The sequence below is a fragment of the Pagrus pagrus genome (genome assembly GCF_965226575.1).
Source record: "Pagrus pagrus genome assembly, chromosome: 1".
Classification (NCBI taxonomy): Eukaryota; Metazoa; Chordata; class Actinopteri; order Spariformes; family Sparidae; genus Pagrus; species Pagrus pagrus.
In genome coordinates, this window is record NC_140185.1 from 22541672 (window position 1) to 22559453 (window position 17782).

The 17782-nt window shown below is 38.7% G+C and overlaps 2 protein-coding genes across 4 annotated transcripts in view; both read right to left on the reverse strand.

The window, feature by feature from the left end:
- The window catches only part of dennd2b (DENN domain containing 2B), a 53823-nt gene extending 43965 nt beyond the window's left edge, over positions 1-9858 (reverse strand). The window contains exon 1 of one of the 3 annotated variants that reach the window (XM_084354415.1): positions 9825-9858. The gene's annotated coding sequence lies outside the window, so the exon portion shown is untranslated. Of the gene's footprint in view, positions 1-4124; positions 4245-4273; positions 4527-9824 lie in introns of those variants that run through there. The other 2 variants (XM_084354413.1, XM_084354416.1) reach the window with 2 other exon arrangements.
- Positions 9859-11427: 1569 nt separating this feature from the next.
- tmem9b (TMEM9 domain family, member B) lies at positions 11428-17400 on the reverse strand. The gene is made up of 5 exons (XM_084357085.1): positions 17160-17400; positions 16156-16247; positions 15950-16058; positions 15196-15330; positions 11428-12759 (listed from the first exon to the last, which is right to left on the reverse strand). Exons 1-5 carry the CDS (start codon positions 17229-17231, stop codon positions 12604-12606), a joined length of 564 nt encoding a protein of 187 aa, XP_084213211.1. The 5' UTR covers positions 17232-17400; the 3' UTR covers positions 11428-12603.
- Between the last annotated feature and the right edge of the window lie 382 nt (positions 17401-17782).

The window sequence follows — 17782 nt, forward strand, 5'->3', positions numbered from 1 at the left end:
ATGAGGACCTGCAATGTCACTCAAAAATCGGTAACCCTCAGTTCATCTGTAAACATCATTTTGATAAACTCTTTATCAGTACATACACTTTGCAGACGCCAGTAATAAAACCTTAAAAACAGTCACTGTTTGCTTCTTTTCATCATAAAGATGACCTTTTCCTAACCTTGACAGGGTTAGTTGGGTGAACTTCACTGCAAGAGGCAGGTCACAAAACACTTACATGAACTGTTTGTGGACAACCCAATCCGCAGAATTAATCTTGACAATGAACGTTTCTGCAAACCACGAATATGCTGAAACTTCACATTTGTTTAGGTTCAATTTTCAATGTATCTTGTGACAACACTGTGCTAATGGTCTGGTTAGGCTGCTTGACAAAAACCACTTGGTTAGAGTAAGGAAAAGATCATGTTTTGGCTGTTTTGGTCACCAGAAACCATGCTGGAGATGTCCCAACTTCCTGTAAACAATATCTATTTTTTGTTACCAAAAACACAGCTGGAAATTGTCCCCAGGTCTCCTAAAAATATTGAGTGGTGTCACACTTACAAATGTTAAAACACTGTGTTCCCTCATCAAAAATATCCAGTGGTTTCACACTTAAAAATTTTGAAATACAGTCTCAAACTGTGGCCACTGGGTTGGCAGCCTTGTCACACAAATAGTGTTTGGGGGTCAGTTGTGAAATGCAGAAACTGCCAACACTGGGCTGTTGTGAATCAGTTACACTGTGTGGATCAAGTGGCATAAACTGGAACTGGCTGGAAACTAGCTTTAGGCTCTGGCTTCCAGTGTTCACATTAACATGACTACTATTAACATAGTGAATGAACTAAGATAACTGGAAGTGATCTCATAATGGAAACCCAAAAAATGTATAAAAACCCAAAGACGTTCAATAGGTTCAATTCTTTGGATCTTAATGATCTGGAAATTATGTAATGCTATGATGATTAATGGCATGATGAAAATTATGCTCCAAGAAAAAGCCTCAAGCAATTAAGAGACCTTACAAATCACAAGCTTAAAGAAAAAGCATGTACCATTTATTCTGAATATCAACAGGTTCTGACAAGTGTTTATGAGCAGAGAGTTTCATAAACACAGCTGACAGTGTTTGTATTCAGACATCAAAGCCGGTGGTGAACCGCTTGTATCTGAGCAAGTAATGTCCTGAATAAATGAAGCAAGAACACCTCATGGCATTTAAATGTTGACATGGTGATCACATTACATCACTGAATGTATATTGATAAATAACTGCTCATACTGTGAAATGCACAACTAAAATTAAACTGTGGCTGCCAGTTTGTTGTTAGTATACAGTAAACCTAAAGAAATGTCCATAAGGAGATTACATCTGCATCAAGCGAGGGTAACTTTTCTTATTTTTAAATGAAAGTGACAAGTGACAAAGCAAAGTCAGAGGCTTGTAAACCTGGGATTATAAATCAGGGATGTGTCAGTGTCATCATACAAGTGTTCAGGAATAACCAAACAGCAATACAACAGAAACAAACTGACTTCCAACTACAACCACATGCTCCATCCAGGTACTTGTATCTTAGGATCAAGTACAACTGAACCTGAGCGTGGATGCGTCATGAGGGGCAACAAAAAGCCAAGTAGATGTGCTTTTCTAACAACACATTCTCTCTCTCTGGTTGATAACTTCAGTTGAGCTTTGGGGTAAAGTTAAGAGAGACAGTCTTGTGACCTGAAAAACACTCAAGTAGATACTCGACTGAGAATTCTGCTGAAAAGAAAAGATGTACTGTGGCTTATCTTCCTTTCAGCAAGAACCTTAACATGGCAAACAGTATCAGACTAACAAAATGTGTTTAAGCATATGAGTGCGAAGTGCTGATCAACAGCAAGCATCTTATGTTAAGCTCAAAAGGATAACTTGAGATTTAACACTCCTAACAACACTTCCATTTAACCACCCTATCTCTTCAATCACTCCATCACTGCAACGATGATAAAAGCTGCTCACATTATCACCATGCATCAACTACTTCAGGGACAGAAGGGACAGTTCACTCAAAAACACGAACTTGTGTACACACTTTAAATGTGCTTTGCCATAGTTTAGAGCCCTTGGCTACAGCTTCAATCCAACCCATCTAATGGCACTGGGAGACACATTTTGTACATTTGGAAAAAACTCAACATGAATCATAAATATGACAGCTTATTAACACACGTTGTGACTGCAAGCTACTTCCTTGAGAGCTCCTTTTTTACCTTTGTACAGTACATGTGCAGAAGGATGAAACAACAAGATGTACCTGTACCAACAGACATTGTTAAGTTTTTCTGATCCTCAGGGTGCCAAAACACCAAAATTATCTGGATGAGCAGACAAAGAGGAAAGTTACATTCCCTGTGATGTTGAGTGAACAAAAGACCCTGTAAAAGTGTCTGGTGACAGGCCAGACTCGCTCCTGTTAAATTGAATAGAGAACAGAGAAGAATTTCCTCAATAGCTCTGTGCTGACAGTCCCTTCCAGTGAGAGGGGAAGGTCATTGTTTGATGTGCACAATAGAAAGAGTTTAAGGGAAAAAAGAGTGCTAAATAAAACCAGTCATGTCCCCAGAGTTTGTACTATAGTGTATAAGATAACATCTTCAGGGTTTAAGTTGTAATCTGTTAAGAAAACTCATGTAAACATTCATGATGGACCGAAAGCGTCCCATATTTGAACTACGAAGCACTCAGTGAGAACATGGCTTTGCCAGTCTACTTTTAAAGTTGTGAATGTTTTATTTCTTTACAATTTTTCAAATCTACATCTGGATCCTGATCCGTACCAAACTCACAAACAATCATGTGTTACAACATGAATCACATTTATTTATCCAAATAAGTGGATGAAGGAAGTCATGAGGCATTAATCATAATGCGATTTTTGTGGCAGACATTACCAGTGCAATACGATTCAAGGTTAGTGGGAATTTTTTTTCATCACAATTTCCACTGAAAAAACAGTTAAAATCATGATGATGTGACATTCGTCGGGATCTAGACCAAACACACATGTTTTGACATCTTGATCAAGATTTGTACGCCAGGGCATCTCTGCAGCACTACAGTAGTTCGTTGTAATGCTGTTTTGTCACACATTGAACCTTTATCAAAAATGCAGCTTGTGTTGGATATTGAACTTGGCTATTGCGATTTCGATATTTAGATTAATTGTGGGGCCCTATAAATGACTAACTAACGCTTTAACGCTGTTTTGGTGTGAAGCTCATGAAATGCTTTATCGACTACAAAACTTCACCTGACTTTCCATCGGCATAAGGGCCGGGCAGGGTCCGCCAAATATAAACAAAGTAAAACAGTATGAAATTGTGCTGTCCTTTAAGGTCAGTTTGTTTATTCACTTTATTCAGTCATGAAAACGAAGAGAGTTTGTTTATTTAGTCTGTTTAGGTATTGAAAAAATCAGTCAATGAAGATCTGTCTCCTCTGATTAAAACTTCTTCCCCAAAACTACATAGTGCCCCTTAAAACAATGCACTTTCTTAGTTGTCACAATTGAAAAATATATATTTATTCTGCTTAAACACTTATGACTGGCTAATAAGCCTACCAACAAAATGATTAAAGGGCCCGGATGAGGTTGTTAAAGGGCCACATTTGGCCCCCAGTCTCCACTTGAATAGGTCTGTCCTGTATAGAACATACAGCATTAACACAGCAAAACACATGTGTTCAATCTCACATAAAGTCTGTATGAACTACATAATACATTTAAAGTTCACACATTTTGTTTCATGTGGGTTTTATCTGCCAAAACATAAAAACCCCTCTCCCCCCCTGAAGTCCAGTAAAAGTCCAGTGAGGTCAGTTCACTGAGGTCCTGTGCTGTTTCTGCTTATCTGCTGCTTTGGACTTTTTGGATGTCATAGCGATAAGTTGTTCTCATTACGAGCCACAGAGTTAGTGCTTGCATCCGCTTGGACATTTTTCTCCATTCTGAGGGGTCAGCTGAAAAAATAAGACAGCGAGCCTGCTTGTTTTTAGTTAGCTGCTCACTGCACTTCATCGTTTAGCTAACATGTCGATGACCAAATATGGTCACATGGAGATTAGGACTAACGGTTAAACGCACCTTGCGACTTCTTTAACCTTTAGGACAAGTTTGGGGCTTTTTCTGGTCGATACCGGTTTCCTGACCGCTAGCTAAAAAGTTGAACCCTCCTCCTCCTCCTCCTGCCGTTAGCTCGTCTGCAGTTATGAGTTCAGAAAGCTGTGAGTTACCTCCGAGTTTCTCCTCTCATCCATGGCTGCTCCTGCTGCTGCTGCTGCTGACATTTTCACATTATAATCCCTTTGCGACGCTCAAATCCGTTTCGTCTACACGGTGAGAAACTTTGGCTGGTTACCTGCCCTCCTCAGTGCACTCCGACTTATGTCTTTCCAACTAAAACCGACAAAAAAAAAAAGAAAAGAGAAAAAAAAAAAAAGCCCTCCTGCCTCCCCTCACACAGCCTGCTGGAGGGTGGGAGGCAGGACTTGTTGCCATGGGGACGGGTTGTTTGCCCCCCCACCTCCTCGGCCAGGCATTCAGCTGCACCCTCTCTCTCTGCCTCTCTGCCCCTTGTTTATTGTCAAGGAGTGTGGATGAATATTCACGAGTTGAAGGCTGCTGATGGGACGGTGCCAGAGTTTTGCAGCAGTTTTATTGTCATGCTGAAACCCTCCACACTGGGCCCACCGGTCAACAGGAATACATTTCACCACACAAAGATGTCTTTCATGTGGCAGACATGAATGTGCAACACCAGAGCAGCTCATACACAGAGTGGCATGTCTTCAGTACTCCACGATATAAGGACAAGACATGTCAAATCTTATTTAAGTAACAGTCATAGTCATTATGTCTAGTCAGTAGTAGTCATTGGGATTAAAGGTGCGCTGTGTGCTGTCTGACCTTAAAGGACAACATCATTTGTTTATATGTGGCGGACCCTGCCACCTTTCTAGCTTCACACAGTGTTCTGGGACCCTTATTTTCCTCTGAGAACAGCTTGTTTACTCAGTTATAGAAAAGATAAATATTTCTCAGTTTGTATTATAACCTCATTGATTTTGTAAATATGACAACTCAGAGTTTGAATTTCTTCACCAAAACTACATAGTGGCACTTTAAAATGGCCCCTCTGGATGTTGTATTATTGTATATTATATGTTTTATGCAGTATTTTAATGTTGTAGATAGATTTTTACTTTTTAAAATATGGTTGTTTCTAAAAATTATGTTAAAAGGGGCACTGTGTACTTTTGGAGAAGAAATTCAAACTCAGAATCTCATTTTAAAATTTAATTTAGATTTTAAAATAACACTGTTATAATCAGGAAATATCCTGAATATTAAAGTTGCACCGTGGGTTATGTAGCCACCAGGTTTTGAACACTGTTGGACTCATTCTAGACAGTTTAAAAACAATAATTGGACCAGAGATTATCGCTTTTTATATTTCACGCATTCTTCTTCCTTTTCAAAACATGGTGCCTACATTACCCACAAAGCAACTTAGCCACCGAGTAACATCACTGGAGGCAATTAATCAGATAACATACAGCTTCGTCTGGAGCCACAAAAGGCTTTATACTACTTTATGTGTAAAAATTAGTGAAGTTACCCTTTCAGTAAATACATCAGACATAAATTAGAGAGTAACTACACATCCCCTGAAAATCATGTTTTTGCTGACCTCCAGTGGTTTCACCTTGCTGCATTGATCTAGAGGTGAACTCCACAACCCCATGACATCACCTATGGGTGCGGTTACAGGTGCAACGAAGCACAAATCTGGCAGTAGACCGACCAGCCACATTTATTAATGATGTTGGTTGTAGTCAGAGATTAAAACTGTCTTGAAACTTTAACCAGAGAGGACAGGGAAACACAGCTTTGCAGCCTTGTGTTGAATTACTTTTTAAGTACAGTAATTTGATAAACGTGCATAGCTTCATTCCATACGTATCTCCAAATATCCCCCAGCGTCAATGCTTTGGAGCAGAACCACAGGTCCAAACTTGAGCTGACCACAAAAATGAAAGTATTCACCCAAAATGCAACTTCCCCCTGTTAGGTTTGAGTTAACTCCAACCAAATTAAACCACTTAATTTGTGTGAATGCTGCAGTTCTGGAGCCTACGCTGTAAAATAAAGAGCATCTTTGTAATGTGACCTCATGTTAACTATATCACTCTATGTACTGTGCATGTTCATGTACAGTACCAGACAACAACGCAATGAAAGCCACATGAATTCCAAACATGTAGAGTCAGTATGCTTCTCAGTGGCCAAGTGGTCAGTACCCATTAAAAAGTATTCATCTGGTCACTATAAAACATAAGGAAGTGGGTAAAACTGGATTATATACACAGTGACTCACAAGAAAAGACAAAAGCAACCTATAAGATGTAAAATAAATAAGTTTCTGAAGTTTCTAGTAGAACTAGATTCTAGCAAATCCTAAAAAAATGAATTTACTGTTAATGAATGAATCACTTAGAAATTCTGATTCATTTAATATAAACATTTAAAATCCAATTTTATCATTAAGGTTCATACAATTCAAAGCAAAACTTGAGGTTTTGTTTGCTAGAGAATTAAAACAGAAGAAAAAAAAACAGTGGACCTTGGTGGGAGATTATTTTGTCAGCTGCTTTTGAGGTCAAATCTGAACTGTGAAGCTCAGCACCGAACACCTCCTATTCACCAAATATCAGTCAAAGTAATCCGCCACCTCAAGATATTGAACATGAAATCCTTTCATCTCTCTGTGCGGCTGCATGTAACGTCTCAACGGCGAACATCGAAGCACTACCCATCCATAAAGCCTTCTCCTTCCAGTGGTGTCTTATCATCCCGCAGACTTGGGAACAGAGGAAGTCACAAAACACCAGACATCCGTCATCACAGTCCGTAACATCAAATCAGCAGGAAGCCTTTAGAGCTCTGCCACTGTGCAGCTTTTCTCTGAGACCCACTCAAAACCTTTCAAGGCCTCGTAAAAAGATTGTCCTTCCTGAAAACACTGCAAACCCTCACTGTTGGGGCACAAAAGACAGCCCCGACTGCTTTTTGTGAGATGTTTTACCAGATTGTAAGCTTATTCTGCTCTCATGGAATTCATTGTTTCCATTGATCGCAGTACCATCTGTATTTCTCATTAAAAGCCACATCCTCTTCTTGCGTGACATGGGAGCATCAAACAAAGTTCAGCACCATGTATACACTCACATTGACTCTCTACACTATTATGCAGAGCTCCAAAGACTACATTACATTTTTCGGGTTGACTGCTGAGCTCTGATGCTGTAAATCTCAGGCCGTCCCCCCCATTCTCATGATTACACACCTGCTAAAGCCTCAGTCACAAGGGAGTTTATTTTCTCAAATAAAAGCCCTAAACCTTATGTGTGTTTGTTAAGGATCCACTGTGAATCCCAAATCCCTAAAACATTCAAAGGGATTAGTCCACAGCTCTATGGGGATTTTTCCACCTACACTCCAAAAATTCACCTCAGATCCTTTTCTCTCCCAGGGGTTCGAGGCAAGAATGAAAAACCCTTCTGAGATGAGAACAGCATAAAGTCACTGCACATTTATCTGCTTCATTTTTAATTATATATTGTATTTGGCGCAATAAACATCATATCAGGTTTCAGAAACCGACCTGAGGCAGCTGTTAAACTCCAGGATTATGTTGAGTCAGGCTGACGTGTCGAGTCAACACTCCTGACGGCACTGACAGAGGAGACACGGCTTGTGATGTATAGACATCCTCTCCTCTCTGTCTTCTAGTGTATCTGAAAATAATATAGTGTAATTACTACTTGATTTTATGTATAAAACATTCTGGCTTTGCAAATTGATACTGCTGCAATTCAAGAATAACCGGGAATGTAAGCGTTTACAGCCTCAGGTACATTTCAAACCTGTTGCTTTTATTGCAGTCTTGGAGAAAACTGCTATCAAATGCATCCTTCAATCAATCCATCATCACTTAAGATTGAAAGAAAAACAGTGGAATAGTGCTGACTCCTTTTTTCTTATCAATAAAGTCATACAGGAATTTAGTGGAATAAACTCATCTTTTCTCATTTTCTTAATGGAAATACACAAGTTTTACTTATTTCAAGTCAATTAAACTTGACATTTCTAGTTATTAGAACTTAGAAACACAAGTTCTTACAACTTTAAGTCTTTTAAATTGAAATGATGAGTTGGAGTTCAATCAACTCATTTAAATAAGTTTCTAAAGACACATGATCGGCGTATTATAGACATCCCAGCATGCATTGCTTGAGACAAAACACTCCTGAGACCCTTCTTTTTCACTGTTTGAAGAAAACATATGTAATTGAACCTTGCTGTGTGTCTTTCGTACATTTTAAGAAGTCCTTGTTGTTTGTTTTCACAGTCATGAAAACACCGTCATAAAGGTATTGATTTCAATCTTTATGCCCTCACACTCTGATTTTGAAAACATTATTGGGGTGGTGAAGAAACAGCTTGAATAGGAATAACTGCAGTTGTATGAAATGTAAAAGGAAGTCAAATTTGTTTGTAATACTGTTGGTGGGACTGACCAGTTGTTGAAATCAACATAATAACTTTTACAACTTTTATAAGTTTTACAAAAAAGACTTTGAACTAATTATTCAACATTAATTAAAGCAACATTATGTACAAATTGGCATTTTGTGCGATTTGCCGCCCCCCACAGTTTCTGAGTACAACACCACTGTCGTAAATACAAATCCCAGGTCTGTCACAATTTGTCAGACGTAATGTAGGTGCTAACTACAAACAAAACTCATTACGTCATAACAATGTTATGTGTTGAAAACTTGTATGTTGAGGTAAACATGTATGTATATATTTTAAGGTACATTTAAGACAAGCAGTTGAACTGAAGTTGAAATAGCCCCAAAATAATTACACTGTACTCGGAAATATGGATCATTAACAATCAACTATTCACTATTAAAGTACTTTAATATTAGTTACCAATCAAGTCACCCTTTGATTAATGACAGAATCATTTGATCTGCAATGTTTTGTCTGCAAAAACCTGCAGTTTCATCGCACACTCAATAACAAGTTAACACCATGTCACTGTTTGGAAAAAAGCCTTGAATAACTGCAGCTGCAGTGTCACATTATATCTTGCAGAGGAGTCAAGTGTAGCACAAGGACGTTTCTTTATCTCGTGGCATTTTCAGCTTTTTGCCCCACAGCAGCTACAACATCAGTCTGACTACTGACTCAGAAACCTTGAAGGCAAATGTCGTGCAAAGTCTCATACACTGGAGTTTGTGCATGGTAGTGAGTGTGTGTGGGGGTGATTATGGCTCAGAGACACATCAAAAATAACTGAACTGAAACTTGCAGAGACATGAAGGGAAAAGTAAACACAGGTAAGAGTCAACACTGTCTGTGGGTGTCTGCACTATTCAGATGGATCAAATTCAAAGGCTGAGGCGCCTCCTGTAGGCCGACCAGTGCTAATGCAGCAGCACAGCTGAGAAGATCAACTTCTCCCGTTTAAACATCAAACAGAAGATCAGACAGTTTTCCAAACTCGATCAAAGTCAGCGTCTGTGAAGAAGTGTGAGCTCGTGCATGTTGATCATATCAGCTATATAACAGAGTGTAAAACAAGAGGGGGATTTCTACTTTTCTTATGAACTCAACCATCTAAAGATGCTCCAAAGAAGTTAGTTAAAAAGAGTCAAATCTCGTTAGATTTCTATGTAAACAACATTTCATGAGCTGAAAGAAGAAGCCTACCTTTGTCTCTGTGCAGTCGCAGCGTTTGTTCAAAGATCCATTCTTTAACAGAGTCTGTGTCGCTTTCTCTCTCTGCAGCCTGAAAACTGACCTGTTTTTTTTTTTTTCCTGCGGAAAAATCGTCTCCTCTGTATAACTTCATGCAATGAGGAGAGAGAGAGAGAGAAAAAAGGGAAAAGTAGACTTCACAGGAAATGATGACGCAGCTGTATGGAAATCATTTTGCGTGATAAAAACACTGAATGTCACCAAACAGTTGCAGAATAATTCATGTAGTTACAGTTTAGTTAAACAGATTTGAATGAGGAGTTTAACTGGTTGTGTCCCAGATGTTTCCAGATATCTTCAGTCAAAAAAAGTAGCTGAAGAACTTAAATCTGAATGTGCTATTAATCAGTGTCACGACATGACTAGATTGGGTTATTTTTAGCCACTAACTTTCACCCAAATGTGACTGTAAACATGCCTGTAAAGTGTTATGGGAAATTCTGGATTCTGGTCCAGAGAGTGTTTTTCCATTGGCTGTGTCAAATCACCAAAGCAGTGAACAGAGATCAGCATAAGAGTGAGACTGACTGCTAGAAGACAAAGCAACTAACTCCTAAGTTTGCCAGAGTGGCTGTTACTTTGTGGTAATCTAATTTTTTTTATTTTTTTTTCGTAATATGCACAACAAAAGTGCAATTTTTAAATAGTGAGGGCCCGACTGATATATCTGTTGGCTGACATCATCGGCCGATATTGGCCTTTTGCAAATATATTGGTATCAGTCTATGATTTGTCCAATACGCTCCAACATGAAAACCTTTTCTCAGACATAATAATGCAGAAAAATAAGCTTGAGGTCAGAATCAGAATCAGAAATACTTAATTGATTCCTACAGGAATATTGGTATGTTACAAGTATCACATTATAGAGAGATATTAGTTATATGTAATTAAAGAAGACAATAAGAAATGAGAGTAAGTAAAAATGAAATATACATAAATACATTTCGATAATATAAGTAAAAAAAGTTGCTTTTAAAAGTGCATTAAACAATATGTGACAAGTATATACACATATTTACATTTAGAAATAGAATTGCTGCTAGAAATAGAGATGTAAGAAATGTGCCGAGTACTACACTACAACTACGGTGTAGATAATATTTACGAATATTACAGTATGTGATAATTAACAGTAGTTTACTGTATAAAGCTGCAAACAACATGAAGGTGCAGTGAGGTATTATGAAGTATTGCAGTTAGATTCTCATCAGTGAAATAAAAAATTATTAGATACCCAGTTAAGTTCGAACATGTTGCTTTTATTGCAGTCTTAGAGAAAACTGCTTTAATCCATCCATCATCACTTAAGATTAAAGAACACTGAAATAGTGCTGTACTCTAGTAAACCCAGCTCTGTAAGTGTTAAAGAAATGAGTAGGCTATCGTGACATGTCGTAGTGTTGCTAAGAAAAGCGGCAACATCCGCCTCGCCATAGGTAATATCTGTTTGTGTACAAACTGTCAGGTACTTTGGACCTGAAAGAGAAATCAGCGGTTAGGCCTTCCGCTCATGTAAAGCATGAAGAATTTCAACACATTACAAGAACAAGAATCACAAATATTACATAAATTTATTTCAAAGTTAAAGGTACCACATATACAATAGTTAAGAACACTTTCATAGGTCACCCAACAGTGGCTCTTTATCCACTCTGCCCATGTACACAGCCCCGATATACACAAAATAAACTCTGTAACTCAATAACATCGCTCTGTCATACTAAAGACAACAAGGACCTTCATAATGTAACTGAAGTTAGCGCACAGAAGTGCCAAAATCAAAGACAAGAGATTGGTTTAGGCAGTAGAGGAGGGCACTGATTTCAACAGATGAGGATCAATAGCACAGCTAAGTTCACTATGACATCACCAAGAAATTGCATCGATTTTAGTGAAACTACTTCGAATATGAAATGTAGTGTAATGCATTAAATAATGGATCCCACACCAGTTATCAGACGTGTAACATTATGGAAGGAATGAAGAACTGAAAAGACATTTATAAAAGAGCTATTATAAAACATGCATTTTCAAAGAAGGCTTTATATTTTACACTTCTTCCTTGTATCCTGTGATGAGAGCAGTAGTTCCAAGTTATATTAGTTTAGGGGTGGAAAATGGCCACCAGCTACACGTTAACAGGTCCTCATTGGTCCAGTTATACAGCCAAGATGAGTGGGACCAACCAACATCTGGATGTTTTACTCTGACAGCCAGTTTGTCTCGTAAAACTGAAAGACCTGACACTGTGGCCAGAAGGAGTTGGAGGATGTTATAAAATATTCACTCGAAAGATTTATTTTTATCTCACATTTATTAGTCTCTCTCTACCATCAAATTTTTTAATTGCAAATTCTCTCTGGTGACTTGGCACTTCTGCTAACCAGACTGCAGGCAGGGAGGAAATTCTGCTTTTGGAAAAATGCCATTTAAGACTGTTCATTAAAGATTGTGCAAAGAGGAATTCACTGTAATCTCTTGTGCAGCCTGTAGACTAAATAAGAGCTCCCAGCTTTGATTAAACACCTGCCAGGGAGTCCTGCTCTACAGATCCAGATTACTTCACCATGTTCTCCTCAAGAGTGAAACATTTGATGAGATACAAACCACAAATGAGAGAAAGGAAGTGTTATAAACTGAGGGCTCCGTCACAGTGCTTTTTTTGTTTGTTTGTTTGTTTGTTTGTTTGTTTGTGCTCCACCAGTAACTTGTTTGGTCGCAGGGCAGTTTAACTGAGAACAACATGGCGGTCGAACACGGACTTCCTCTGCTCCTGGACCTGCCTCCTCCAGCGCTGCTGGGCGTGCTCCACTTTGTTCAGCATGTTTGGTCGAGAGTGTGAGCGGGACAGAACATTGTGAGCGTTAGCGAAAGGCTGCTGGTCCTGAAAACACAGAATGGAAAGAAACACAATTAACGTAAAAGGTATGACGTAGGTGTGTCATAAAGCAATGACCGTCTCCATCCCCGCAGTACTACCGAAGAATCGCCGCTAACAAAGTGGCTCCTCTGATTCGGTTACAAACACGTTTCATTCACTACGACTTCTTCATAAAAAAGCCCCCCGTTATTTGGTCATTTAAAAGCTTTTATTGTGAAGCAGCATTACAGGAAACGTTGCGTTTTCATCTGCAGTAACTGAACAGGATTCCTGATTTCTCAAGAGAGACATTGCTGTTGAGTCAAATTTATTTATTTTTGAGCTTTGATCACCAAAAGCCGAGCCCCATCTAGTTCCATTACATTCAAGAGTGGCGGATGTCTCTACGGCTGATATCTTCAAAATTTGGCCACTCTTAGCAAAACCATTTCTATTGATAAACTCTTACATACAAGTGAGAGAAAATATATGTATTTTTGATTTTGGGGTGAACTGTCCCTTAAAAGACCACGTCTGCCAAAATAATTAAAAATGAATTAACTTATTTGAACTACAACAGGAAAAAAATGGAGGGCTATTTCACACATCACGAGCAAACAATGTACTGGGAGGAACCTTGTAGTATTGCTATACTATATAGTATTACATATATTGCTCCTGACAATTGTTTTTTTAGGTGTACATTACTCTGAGTCTCCATGCTTTTATCTTCATTTGCTTAAGTTTGTGTTAGTGAAGTTTTATTTTACTCTCACTGGATTTTCTTAATTTTATGTCTTTTGTAACTTGTATTTGATGAGCGCTATAACAATCCAGCTGCTATTCTTAACAACAGAAACACAAAGTTAATAAAAAAGTAAATGCAAGAACACGATGGGAGGATCACAGCCACAGCTGCCGTCTGTGACCAACATTATCAGTTGGGCAGCCTGTATCAAAGATTGAGTAAACATTACAGGCCCACAGTTTCCTCTGTAATTAATGTAGCCGCAGTATTTCCGGGTATATTAGTTTTGCTTACACATCTCTCTCCCTTTGTTTTGATCCCAGTGACAGTTTAAAAGCTACTGTGCCACATAAACTTTGGCTCAATTAGATGATTGCAGTATTAGTCATCTCAAGCTCTTTCTAACAGTGGTGATTTTCCTGTTTTGCTGCTGTACCTTAAAAAAAGAAACCATTCCACATCTTGACAAACAGCAGTAACCTAATGACCTATATACTTACAATGGAAATGGCACATTTACCAGAAGATGCCTGACGGTAATCTGGTGGCTGTTTTTGTTTACATCCCCTTGTGAAACAGAATCACAGTATATGCTTACAACTGCTAAGTCACATTTTACAGCAAAAGCTTTTCTTTTCTTAGGAGAAACCTCTCATGTAACACTTCCTCTTTCCTGAACTCTGCCAGTGAAAACACAGAGTCCTCAGCAGGAGTTCCCCCCTCTCCCCTCAGGCAAAGGCACTCACTGTTTTCCTTTAATATCTAAACACCGTATCATATCAAACTGATTTACTGCTTGGATCCTGAAATAGTTACGAGTGGAAACGACAACCATGTCAACCACAAGATTTCTGGAGAAGAGATTTTGTGTATGCACTACGATTGTGACATTACTCCAAACACCACAGTTTACTTCAAGCTGTTTCTTTTCTGCTCGCTTCTATTCATTTAGTGGGATCTGGGTTAACCTGCTCAGTAATTCAATGCTGCCACTGCAAGGCATTTGAGTTAGCAGTCTTTTCCATTCCTCCTCCTTTGTCATGCCAATGTTCACACGAATAAACAGGATTTCAAGTGCAGAAATGTAGCTTCATTAACTCAGCTTCTTTTAAATCACAAGACCTGAAAAAGAAACCCGCTCTCCCATTTTAATCATGTTTAAGAATCAGGGCAGAGTCTTACATACGCACATCGAGATAGTGGTTGAAACTGCCTGCATCATGCAGCTCTCTGCCTGAGATTGCGGTTACTAATGGATCTGATACTGTGTGAGAAAGCACTTTTAAAAACTATACATCACTCCCTGGGCTTGCAGGAAGTTTTACCACTTTGTCCTGCTTACAAGATCTGTTCAGATAGGATCAGCTGCTGTAACGCTCAAATAAACTACTGTCGAATTTGTCATCTACATGTTTATTTCACACAATGGCTGCTGATTCGGATATTATGGTTGTATATTTTCTGTGTAATTTGGGGCATCTGTAGCACATTTCAAATCCACCTCTTCAACGACCTTGACGGACAAATCCCTTGTGACATCTTGTGCAAAGGAATGTCGTTGACACATAGATGAGATTCTCGTGATAAGGAAGAATCCAGAGAAACCCGTTTCCTGGATGGAAGAGTGGGGCAAGCCAGTACCAGTTGTACCATAATATAAAACATTGTTTTACTTTCTTAAATCGAGCTGTAGCGTTATAAGGAACACATACCCCAACATCATCGTCACTCTGGATGAGCTGCGAGTGTCCAAACAGACGCCTCTTCAACATGGGCTCCAGGAGGGTCAGGTAGACCATGTAGAGCAGCAGCATGCCCAGAATGGAGAGGTACATGATGATGGTAACCTAAAGATAAAAAATGTGATTACTGACTCTCCTTTGGTTTCCATCAAGATGAGTACGATCCAAATGTAGAAAACACAATGCATAAAGTGACAAGCAGTGCTGGAACAGTAACTCAAATACTCTTTTTATTTGATCATCAGACAATTATCTTAATAATCTATTAATTATTTAAAGCAGTTTTGACGTCATGTTATGGGCATTGATGTATTGTGTTGCAGAGATATCTACTGAAGTCAGAATGCTAACCAGCTACCCCCGGTCTTTCCTGTCGAGTAATACCACTCCAACCTCCCAGTCCGGACTGCAAGCTGCATGGCTAACTGATCTAACTAGCTTCAGGCATTTAACCAATAAACATTTCAAGAAACCCAAAGACTTTGAGACAAGTGGACCAGCAGTTCATCTTACAAGCAATTTGATGACTGAAGTTAATTTAATGTATTATTGTCATATTTCAGTTTTTTTTCTGGTATTCTATAGAGCAAACGACTCATTTAAAAAATGACCCAAAATGTAATCGACACTGCGTATAAGCATTAGGTGAAGAAAGTGACGAAACAAATGAAAATTAATCAACAACCCCACCCTCTTTGTTGTACAACCTTCAGTGCCACCTTACCTTTATGGTCCCCGAGCTCCTCTCTTCATATTTACACTCGCAGCGTAAACAGTATGCCTCCACATCTTTTCCTTCAACTGGCATGGGTTCAACTACGTGGAGACAGTTACTGAAAAATAAATAGATAGCATTAGGAGGCTGGTAGAAAACAGGAATGGATAGCTCGCATCATTCAGGGAAGTGCAGTGATGCATCACTTAACATACCAGTCTTTGAGAGAAACATTTTGCTTGTAGATTTGCCCCTCCACATCTCTGTACGGCGGGCAGATGCATTTACAGCGGATGTCTTCGGAATTCTGTACCAGATGGATCACATGCATCAGATGTTTAGTGTTTGTTTGTTTATTTTTATTTGTTTCAGTTTTTTCCCCCCCCATCTTCTCAAACCTTTTCCCTCTTTTCACACATAAACAATCAGCAAACACAACACAAATATAAACACATATGTTTAATCTGACTTTTATGTTTAAGTTTTTTTTAATGTATTTTATTGTAAGGATGAAAGATCGCATGCTTTCGTTTAAAATTATGTATGATTGAATTCATATTTGTAGCATTCTTACAATACTTTTAGGGGTTATAGTGAAGAAAATGGCAAAATAAAAGCACACATATTATCTAAATATATGCATATACATTTTGTATTATGTAACTCAGAGCATATTAAAAATAAGTTATGTTCATAATTTTGTATTTGTGTAAGAAGTAAACATTTCATGTGTTGATGGATTTCATTATTTTCTTCAGCCATTTCATTCCCTTTGTACGGAAGCCCTGAGGGGCAACTGAGAAAATTTCTAGGCTACATTATTTGTTTGGTCTAGTTGTTTGTGTCTTTACATTTTGTCACACAGTGACAGTACACACTTTGTGCCTGTCTGAAACCAACCTCACATTGCGCATATACAAAAATATTACTCATAACATATGTTAATGGTTGACAAGCAGCTAAAGGTGTGATCTTTTTGCTAGCTACCCTGCGTACATACAGTACACACGACTGACACATTTAGTACACCGAGCTAGCTTAAGTTAAAGCTAAGGCTAAAGCTAACCCGGTTTGCTAACACTCTTAATATAATCGTACTCTACAATTAAACTTTCCTGTCAATTTAAAGAGAGGATAAGATGGTTAAGTTTACTCCCTTTGTCAACATCATCATCATCTTCTCTCTTACGCTAGCTAACCCAGCTAACATTAGCCTTACCTTCGCTGTCACTTGACTCAGTAGCACAAAACAAGCTAAAGAGAAAGCCTCTAGAAGAAACACAGACTTCATCTTTACAGTCTGTCACAGCTTTGCAGTTCCAAACAACCGTTGAACAGCTGCTCGACCGTTTCCAGTAACGTTAGTGTAAAAAAGTAACCTAATACCCGACGACGTTTGACATCAAGCTAGCTAATTCAGGGATAAACACCCTCAGCTTCCTAGCAGCTGACTTGTAGTTTCCGGAGATGGCGGTCGCCGGTTTCCGTACACAGTACCACTGGGAGCGCTCGATTATGGGTATGATGAGAACCGGATGGGCGGTGATATGTCAAGGTGTGCCTTTATAACGAATAACAGTGAGTTTACAGTGACCATTCCCTTTGTAGTCAGGGTTTGATTATTCCCCATTATTTTAAATATATAAAGAGTGGCTGTATTATTATACACACCGCCCTCGCTATTGATCGGATGAGTGAATGTAGAGTAAAACGATCGGTGGTTGATCCAGCCTGGCCTATATTATAAAGAGATTATGTCCTGATGATGTGCCTACTGGAAACCTTGAGTAAGATCAAATAACACTATTAGAGAAGCACAAGAAATTGACTGGAGAGATATGT

Excerpts from the sequence above, each read along its gene's own strand:
- tmem9b (XM_084357085.1), bottom strand. The coding sequence starts at position 17,231 with ATGAAGTCTGTGTTTCTTCTAGAGGCTTTCTCTTTAGCTTGTTTTGTG. Across the intron at positions 16,248-17,159 it reads TGAGTCAAGTGACAGCGAAG|AATTCCGAAGACATCCGCTG; the intron begins GTAAGGCTAATG and ends CATCTGGTACAG. Across the intron at positions 16,059-16,155 it reads AATGTTTCTCTCAAAGACTG|TAACTGTCTCCACGTAGTTG; the intron begins GTATGTTAAGTG and ends TTTATTTTTCAG.